General features: G+C 38.4%; 1 protein-coding gene across 4 annotated transcripts in view; it reads left to right on the forward strand.

Moving 5' to 3' along the window:
* The window catches only part of EXO1 (exonuclease 1), a 32,640-nt gene extending 22,998 nt beyond the window's left edge, over window positions 1-9,642 (forward strand). For all 4 annotated transcript variants that reach the window (XM_013058418.2, XM_004756764.3, XM_045084657.1 and 1 more), the window contains 4 exons: window positions 980-1,538; window positions 4,212-4,313; window positions 6,696-6,889; window positions 8,889-9,642. In XM_013058418.2, the coding sequence (XP_012913872.1) occupies window positions 980-1,538; window positions 4,212-4,313; window positions 6,696-6,889; window positions 8,889-9,030 (997 nt within the window). In that variant the 3' untranslated portion in view covers window positions 9,031-9,642. The remainder of the gene's footprint in view (window positions 1-979; window positions 1,539-4,211; window positions 4,314-6,695; window positions 6,890-8,888) is intronic.
* The last annotated feature ends 407 nt before the right edge of the window (window positions 9,643-10,049 follow it).

A 10,049-nucleotide genomic window follows, 5' to 3' on the forward strand; every position in this document is an offset into this window, starting at 1 on the left:
GGGATTTCCTTTTTTTTTAAGATTTTATTTGTCAGAAAGGGGGGTGCTGAGCGCAAATGGGGAGTGGCAGGCAGAGGGAGAAGCAGGCTCCCTTCTGGGCAAGGAGCCAATGTAGGTCTCCATCCCAGGACCGTGGGATCATGACCTGAGCCGAAGGCAGTCGCTTAACTGGCTGCCCACCCAGGCACCCCTGAGAATTTCCTTTTTAACCTCAGAATTCTCCGAGTACATCTTCTCCATAATGATATTGTTCTTTCTTTTATATTGGAGTGTTTATAAGTTTTTTTTAAAGCTGCCACACTAAGTAATACCTCTTACTAATACAGAATTGTATGATAGATGTGAAAGTCATAACTCCGTATTTACACTAGTGTAAATTTATAGAGTATTTATTTTAAAAGCTGGTAGAGTACATACCACTACAAGTTCCCAGATGATTTGCTACTAGGAAATAAGCTAAGGTAAAGAATAAGTAGCTAATTTCTTTCATTTTGCTTTTACAAAGTAAGAGAGCGTAGTTGTAAATTGTTCCCTTCCGTTGCATATTTCTGTAACTCTTCAAATATTTGACTGTCAGCCACGTGTTAGCCACGAGTGTAGATGCTGTGGATGGTACCTGTCCTCGGGGAGCTGCTAGTCTGTTTGGGAGTTTTTTAAATAAAAGTTTGAGGGGAAAGACCTATGTGACAATTAGATATAGAAGAAATAAGCAAGTTCCACATACACATATGTAGAAAGGACCTCTTCTTAGGAAATCCTCTCTACAAATTCATTGTGTAAATAAATTCCTAAATGTGTGAATGTTGGTATAACTGAAATTTAAGCTTTCAAGATCTGTTTTGTCTTTATTTATGAAATTATGTTTTTGAGATTTTTTCTTAAAGAACCTAGGCCAGTTTTCATTTTCTGAATCTTAATCACCTTTGTGAGAAAGCTCTAAAATATTTATAGGTTCTTTCTGTTGTTTTTTTTCTGGTAGGTTTTTTTGCAGTTCTCCGGATTCTGTCGACTGTGTATCCGTGGAAGCAAGCAGCGAGTGCCTGGAGGGAAGCGCCGTCCCGGAGGAGGAGGCAGGAAGTGAGTCAGAGCGTGTAGATGGCCCGGCCCTGGCTGGGTCAGACGGAGCCCTTAGCTCAGGTGGTCCGACGGCAGACAGTGGCGCTGGGACGACGGACAGGGAGTCTCAGTCTCCTGAGACCAGCAGGTTCACCAGGACCATTTCACCACCCACTCTGGGGACACTCAGAAATTGTTTCAGTTGGTCTGGAAGTCTTGGGGACTTTTCACGAACTCCAAGCCCCTCTCCAAGCGCAGCACTGCAGCAGTTCCGGAGGCGGACCGATCCCCCCACCGCTCCGCCTGGCCAGAGGGAAGTGTCCCCTGGGTTGCAGCTACAGTGCGATGGGTCAGGTGATGAAGCCCTTCCCTTACGGCCCGAGGGGTGCTCTCCACAGTCTCGGGAAAGCGCAGAATTCTCGCCGCGTGGTGTAAATGCGTCAAAACTTTCTCAGCCTTCTAGTAAGGATTCGGATTCAGAGGTGAGTCATGTTATAAAGCCTTCGTTTTCAAATCCGTGTGTAAGAGAAAGTAGGTTGTTCATCAGCTTGTTGGGAAAGTGTTGCCTATGTTTTAGAAATAATTGGCTGTCTAGATGTTTTATTCTAGATCTTGCTGGTAGAAAGTTCACGTTCTGTTCATCTTAAGGCCTTCTCTGGATGTTCATATTTTAAACTCTCGCACGTTTTCTCTCACCCTGTATTTCCGGAGCTCGTGTGTGCTCCGTCGATAGATTATCTCAAGCTGTGTGCAGTTAATACGTAAGCACAGTGACACACTATAATAAATTTGGTATTTAATTCCTTAATATACTCTCAAATTCAGATAACATTTGAAACCTTATAAGGAAATGGCCTTCTTAATGTGCTGGGGTTCATCTGAAGCTTGAGTATTAGAGATGTGTTTTCATTTACTCTTATTCTTGCACGTTTTTTTCTTATTTAAAAAATATCTTTTAGTCTGACCTAAATCAAAACTTGAAGTACCGCTCATAAGCCCCAGGGATGTTCTGTTTTAAAATGATAGTTTTCTTTTCATCGGAGCCCCCGCAGACTTAGCAGTGTACCATACTTCCTTCTGTCCTCACCGGCTCCGATCACCAAGTTGTAAGAACGATCACAGGCACGGAACTACTTGACAGAGTTTTGAGAATCCCGAACAGGGACGAGTATCTAATAAATCAGGATAGCTTGTGTTTATCAAAAGGAAAATATTTTATTCAAGTTCCCAAAGGAGACGTGAGTTGTATTGGACTCAAACTGAAGAAAAAAAGCTAACTTAAAACCAGTTGTTTCCACTTGGGGAAAGCAGAAATCAGTTAATATTATGGAATCCAAAATCTATTCCATGTGATGTTTGAGTGTTGAAGAGTCGGGGCGGCTTTTGAGACTGGGCTTTTCTTTCTCCTTTCCCTCACTTTGGCTTCAGTTCAGCCGTACTGGTCCGGAAGCCGCTGTTTCTTTTTCGCATAAGCCCCCATTTTAATACCATCATTTTCATTTCGTGCTTCACACCCAGGCGTGCCCCCACAGCGGCTGTGTCTTGAACATCTTTCCTAAAAACATCCCCAGCTGTTTACGAGAATATTCTCCGCTCTGCTGAGCTCTTTCTGTTTGATCTTTTTACTTTTCTCCCCTCTTCCTTCACTTCGTAAGATCTTCACCGTGTTTTGCCGAGAAGCCTTCCCAGCTCACAGGCTACAGGCTGGACTTCCACGTTTCTGACTTCTGGATAATCATTTTTTCTCTATCTCACCACCAAATGTAGTAAACTGTTAGGATAAATAAATTGTTAATTCTCAAAGAATTAGAACATTAACAGGTAACATAAAATTATAAAATCTTTCTCTGAGTCAGAAAACCTTTCAGAAAGCCACAATACTATTGGACTTCATTTTTAACAATAGTTTTTACTGGACGGCTCTGAAGAAAATATTTCTCTAGTGGAGCCTTCCGTTGATAGTTGACTATGAAAAGCGACAACCGTAGATTCTGTGTGAATTGAGTCCATTGACCCTATTTGAGGTGAATTAATCTTAGGACCTTACTCATGGCCTTTATTTTAAGGAATTTAACATCCTAAACTAACGGGTAGACTACACTTAAAAAGAAGAAAGAAAAAGAAATGATTTATCCCAGAGTCACCACAACTCTTAGCTCTGAGCAAGGAATATTGGTTACAAACCAGTTAATGAAGTATTTTTCACTTTGGGGTTACTTTTAAGTGTATAATACTGCAACGAATCCCAAGATAATTTTTTTTTTAAATCCTCTTGAATGTAAAGTCTTCTGAATCTTCCTTCATTGTCCTTTTTTATGTGACTTTTGTGGGAAGCCAGATTATTCTATCTGTAGAAAAGCTCTACATGATGGGATAGCCAGAGGTGAGATCTCAAGGTCACTGGGAAAAGTAACTACATTTGGCACAGTATTACTCTGTTTCTTCAAAACAGATCACCCCCCCTCTTTTTTCTTTAATGTTAAACATGTTACACAATTAAAAGATGTGATCATACTGGCTCAACTTTTTGTCACTAGTAATTTATAAAAATTATCAACCAGGCTTGGATAAACCAATAACATTACAGTAAGAGATTTGTCTTACTTGAGTCAGCATTTGGAGAGGCTCCTGAAAGGGTTAGAAAGCCTTCAAATTTAAACAGAACCTTTATTTTATACAATTTCCTAAAAAGCTAAAAGCATCTTGCTTTAGCTACAGGAAACTTGAGGTAAGCTGGCAAATACCATTTCCACTTAGATTCGTTTTATTTTAATTTACTTCATGTTTTTGTTTGTTTGGTTTTTTTTTTTTAAGATTATTTATTTATTTGACAGAGAGAGAGGGAGATCACAAGTAGGCAGAGAGGCAGGCAGAGAGAGAGGGGAGGAAGCAGGCTCCCTGCTGAGCAGAGAGCCCGATGCGGGGCTCGATCCCAGGACCCTGAGATCATGACCTGAGCTGAAGGCAGAGGCTTAACCCACTGAGCCACCCAGGTGCCCTCATACTTAATGTTTTATATTTTTCTGAGAAATTGCATTTTTATTTATACTGATTCTCTTGTTTTACTTGTTTCACGTTTTGTTGAAAATGGGTTCGTTGTCATAAAGAATCCACAGTCAAAATCTAATTTTTTTTTTTAATCTGGGGGAATCTAGGAATCTGAGTGCAGTATGAAGTCACTCGATAATCAAGGTAATCCGAAATCCAAGCTACGTTTATCTCAGCTTTTGAAAAAAGACACACTTCTAAGAAACAAGGTAAAACAAATACTTAATTTTTTTTAATCTCAGAAGCAGTGTATGTTTATTACCAGAAACTGAGAAATATCAACAAAATTAAAAACTAAAATGCCTACATTTTTATTTACAGGAATAACGTCTACTTTCAATCCTGTTAGGGCCATGTTTATGCCTGATTTGAGGTGGTAAAGTTGTGAAACCCTGATCTTCTCTTGCATTATAAAGATCTTTTTTCCATGTGCTTCCGCAGATTACTTCTAATGATTGAGCAATATGCCATTGTATGAATTTAGCAAATTCCCGTACATTTGTCATGTACCCTAACATGTTTTCCTGTAGCCGACACTACTGCATCCAAGATCTTGTGGCTAAGGATTTGTGTACCATTTTTGATGGTTTCATAGGGATGAATTCCATGGACTGGTATTACTGGTCCATACGATTTAAAGCTTTGATATATGTTGCCAAAGACCTTTTAGAAACTGTATATCCAAAAAGCCAGGTTTTTGTTGTTTTTTTAATCAAAAAATATATAAATATTTCCATTGACTGCATAGTGAAAGCTCACAAGTTAAAGCATATTTTATGTGTTATGTTAAGTGTTCTTGCCTGTTAATATGAAAATGCTCATTTCTAACTCAAAAATTCACAAGGGATATAAACCGTACAAAAGACCAAGTACAAATGGTTGATGAGTATATAAAAGCATGTGTGGCCCTAATAACTAGTCAATTAATGCAAATTAAAATAATAAAATATAATTTCTTACCTCTCAGATTTTCAAAAATATTCTTAATTTTAATTGTACTCATTTTTATGAGTATAAAGTGAGAAAATATTCTCAAATTAATTGTGTATAAATTGCTCTGCCATTTCAGAAAAGCAATTTAAACAGGTTTAAATAATTCAACCCAGTCAGTGCATTCTAGAACTCGAGTCTAAGGAAATAATGAGAGTTTAAGTACATGAATACTTAATCCTGCATTGGTTACAATAGTGGAAAATTGCAAAGAGCCTAAATATCTAAAAATAAGGGAGTGAATTATTAAATACATAATTGGTTTTGGCTCTTGGGTGGTGGGAATACAGGTGAATTTTCTTCTTTGTTTTCTCATATTTTTCCATACAGATTATTTTTCTAATAGATAATAGATAATAGATATTTTTATAATAGATAATAGATATTTTTCTAATAGATAATAATAGAACAGATTATTTTTCTAATAGCATAAGCACTTTTTTAAAATTTGAAAAGAGGTCACCACCTCATACTACAAAAATATAAATCCTAAATATATTAAAGATTCAGATGTAGAATATGTAAATATAAGACTCTTTTTTAAATCTTTGAGTATAAAAGGCCTTTTCAGACCTACACTGCCTTGGAAAGGTATCCATATTTTTTCTAAGAGGCAGAACAGGAAGCAGTATGTATGATGTGGTGTTTTTGCTTAAGTATTCACAGTACTCGTGTGCACTGTGTATGTTTATATAATCATAGTAAGATACCAGAATTACTTGCAGTGACAGGACCGGATAGGTAGAATGTACTTTCCCAAAAGAAGTTTATGTCTAGGCCTTAAACTGTCATCTCATTATTATTACCATTATTATTATTCTTGCTCTCAGAAGTTTTTGTCAGGGTTTTAACTGTCACTTCTGTTTTGGTGAAAACTCCCCAGATGGACCTTCCCTCATGCTCCCTAATATCCATCTTTAATATCTAAAATGAAACTCACCTTTGTTGTTGTTGTTATACCTCAAACCAGTTCTCAGAACCTTTTTTATTTTCATCTGCTACCTAAGATTATATTATTCTTTTTGTCATTTAGTTTCAGAATCTTAGGGTCCTTTTTCTCTATGACTGCCAGCCCGATCCTTCTGCAGGGGGTAAAGAAAAACCCGTCCGTACCTGTCCGAATTCTCATGCTTCTGTCTCTCTATTATTTCTCGCTCACTCCTTTCCCCCGCACCAGTACCCTAAGTCAAGATGGCGTCTTTGATGTGTGGCTCTTCCCGTTCCTTATCCCTCACCTGGCAATTTCATCAGTTTGAAAGTCTTGTTGGATATGCCTCACCCTTACTATCCTAGAGAACAATAACAAAACGTTGAGGGCTCTATATTTCCCACAAGATAAAAATCAACCCTGGGGTAGAGGAAGCGCGATATCGATAGACATCTGTTTGAACAACCTACTCAAAAAAAATTCACTTCTACGTGTGAAAAGGAGAACTATCCAAGATACATTATTAAGTAGAATCAACACATATTAAGTGAAAAAAATTTTTTTATATTGCTTATTTGTTATTTTTCTATTTTAATGTGGAGAGAGTAATTTGAAGTTAACTAAAGGTCCTTCCTTGAACAGAACAGTATTAAAAAGGGCATTTACTCTTCAGGTTCCTGGGCTGTATAAATCTAGTTCTATGGACAGTCTTTCTACAACCAAGATCAAGCCTCTGGTTCCTGCCCGAGTCAGTGGGCTCAGCAAGAAGCCATCAAGCATCCAGAAGAGAAATCATCATAATGCCGAAAACAGGCCAGGATTACAGATAAAAATCAATGAGCTCTGGAAAAATTTTGGATTTAAAAAGTGAGTTTCCTTGTTACTTGTTCTAAGGATAAATTATTGTTTTTTTGTAATTTCTTTCATTTTTTCCCAATTCTTTCTGTTTTCATAGGAATCGATTATGATTTCTCTTACCCTAAGAGAATTATTTTCCTCTATTCTCTTTAGCTGACTCTTTTTAAGTATATTTAACTTCATTGTCTATGCCTTCATTTAGTGAAAAGATGGCAAACTAAAAATCCTCAGTCCTTGATCTGTCTTTGGAGTCTATAGTTAAATGACTTTTTCTGGCCTGGCCTAAATGTCTTGCCTGCCTTCCTTTTGAGGCTCTCAGGATTGTAATGAGAATAAAGTTGGTTTAGATGTGAGGGTAGGAGGATGCTGTATCCTATTTCTTGATTTAAAGCAATTTTTTTTCCCTAAATCATCACATCTGAAATGGGGAAAATTACTGAGCATATATGATGATTGTGCCAGATTTCTAATGTATGGGGCAGACACTATTTTAAAAGAGCTGACCCTCTGTGTATCCGCCTTCCTTGAGCCACACAGCACTTCCTTCTGTTAAATTATAAAATTAATCTCAGAGTAGCTACAACTTATAATTTATTCTCCTGTTCTTCTCCATAGAGCAAATAAATATGCTAAGAATAGAGGAAGGGTGGTGGGATTAAACCTTACCTAATAGAAATGTCACAATCAGATAAGATGGTATGAGCAGAAACACTTTGTAGATAAGTGCTGGGCACGATTATTTATTTATTTATTTATTTGTGAGAGAGCGAGAGCGTGTACATGGCAGAAGGCGCAGAGGGAGAAGCAGACTGCCGGCAGGGCAGGGAGCCATCTCAGAACCCGGAGATCATGACCTGAGCCGAAGGCAGACTCTTCATCTACTGAGCCACCCAGGCGCCCTCTTTGTTCATTTTAGAGAAGCCCTTTGCCGGATACCTAACTGAATAACCACGATTTTTTGTTGTGGGGTTTTTTTTGTTTTGTTTTGTTTGAGTGCCTCGTGTTGTGTTTCCCATTTTGTCAGACAGTACTAAGAAGTCAAGAAGTTTGAGGTTTAATTAAAATTAATGATTTTTACTACTTCATCAAGAACTTTTTTTCTTTGTATGTTCGGTGAGCCACTGTTTGATGTAGCGTTCAGAGCTTTGTTAGCGACTGGTAACACCCAGTACTCATCACAACACGTGCCCCCCCACTACCCATCACCCCACTCGTTCTTCAGTGGGACTGCAGGTACCTGGAACTGGGCAGCACAGCTGCTGCCAGTATTTCTCTGCGGTTTGGCGCTGGCGTTCTGATCCATGCTGAGTGCCGGTCGCTTTGATTCAGTTTTGCTTTCGGATCATCAGTACTCATGTTGGCACAGTGGAAAAGGCAGATAAAGTCTAAATATTATTATGGAATAGTTTTAATCTTGGAAACTCCCTGAAAGGGGGTCTTGGGAGTTTATAGCGGCCTGTGGGCCACACTTTGAGAGCTGCTACTGAAGAGAAATTGTATTCCTAAATGCCTTTTAGAAAATAAGACTTACTTGGATTTTTGTTGACTGGAGATAGAATTACCTGTGTTCTCTTCATAACAGGATGAATTTTTATAGACTTAAGCTCCTTTCAAGGCAAGAAAATAAGTTGGAAGAGGGAGGAGTAACAGATAGGGCTTAAACCTTCCCTGGGTTTCACTTAGGTTCATGCTTAGCCAGACTTGAGAAGGGTGCGAAGGAGAAAGGAACTTGAGTTTCTTTATTGGAATCATTCTGCCTTAGCCAGAACACATTTAGTAGTGGCCTTGCACCTGCCTTGAAAGGGGATTTAGGGAACAGGAGGGGGAACTAAGAAGCAAAACTCAAATTTTATAACGATACTCAGAGGAGACCCCGAATGTGTCATATATTAAATTAAGACAAACTGAAAGGTCTTATGCTCTCCATATACCTTTCTTCGGTCTAGGTAGATTATTCTCTAGTAATTAGTACCCTAAAAACACCAATTCCTTTTATTCTATTTTGCAGAGATTCTGAAAAGCTTTCTTCTTGTAAGAAGCCAGATCCCTTGTCTCCAGTCAAAGATAACATCCAGCTAACTCCAGAAGCAGAAGAGGATATATTTAACAAATCTGAATGCCTGCGTGTTCAGAGAGCAATATTCCAATAAACGCAGGCAGCTGGGACGCTGTTGCCTGCAAGAGAATATCAGTTTGAAGTGCTGTTTGGGAATCAGCGATTACCAGACTGAAAGATTAATTTGTAGACATACACCATTTTTTAAATAGAGTCCATTTTATATATTAACTATGTAATTATTTCTTTTGTTTAGCTTTTTATATTTTCGTAAGAAGCTAAGTAGAGGTTTTATTTTTTTGATGGTTTTTGGAAGTTTTGATATTTGGGGGCAAGTCCTCTGGAATTTATAAAAATCTGCTCTAAAGATTTCTGTCATGTTGTCACGTGCAAGGATGGAAAATGAAAACCCACAGTTCTGTGATCATTTTTATCCTGGAGGGCATCACTGTATCTCTCAAGCTTTAAATGTTACCCCCTGCCTTTCCTGTCTCTTCCAGCATTGAACTGAAAATAAAGTTGCCAGCATGGGAGGGGTAGCTGGAAGGGTTAAAGATCATTGCCCACCTGGGACAGTGCTCTGTGACCCCTGAAGGTTTGCTTGGGTTATGGATTGACAGTGAGGGAAAACTGCTTTCAATATCCTGTGAAAAGAACTACTTATATTGTTAATATTCTTAAACTTCAAAGTAGTCTTGTTTTTCTACTATGTCTTTTTTAAAGTGTGGACTGAAAATCCCTTAACTAGACTCTAACGTGTTGATGTAGGATCCTAAAGCATCAGGGTCTGTGATGTGTACACTCTGCAAAAACATAGGTGGGTACCTGGAAAGAGAGCCAGCCGTGCAAGTGAATACTGGGGGAGAGGGGGAGGTACGGAAGGATGGGTCTGGCCGGACACAAAGGTGTGACCTGAGATACGGAGGATAAAGTCAAGGGATCCAGAGTGTTTTAATTTTTAAATAAGACGATAGAGGACTCTTGGATAAAGAATCAGAATGGAACAAAAAACCCAAGTTACAAGAAACAGCATAAAAGTTGTAAAAGAATTAAAAACCAATCTGAAAAAGACCCAAAGAACATAAGCAAATTTGAGCTCTCTATGAATGTTTC

Source organism: Mustela putorius, unplaced genomic scaffold (assembly GCF_011764305.1).
Source record: "Mustela putorius furo isolate JIRA1106 unplaced genomic scaffold, ASM1176430v1.1 tig00000785_pilon_pilon_pilon, whole genome shotgun sequence".
NCBI classification, from domain to species: domain Eukaryota; kingdom Metazoa; phylum Chordata; class Mammalia; order Carnivora; family Mustelidae; genus Mustela; species Mustela putorius.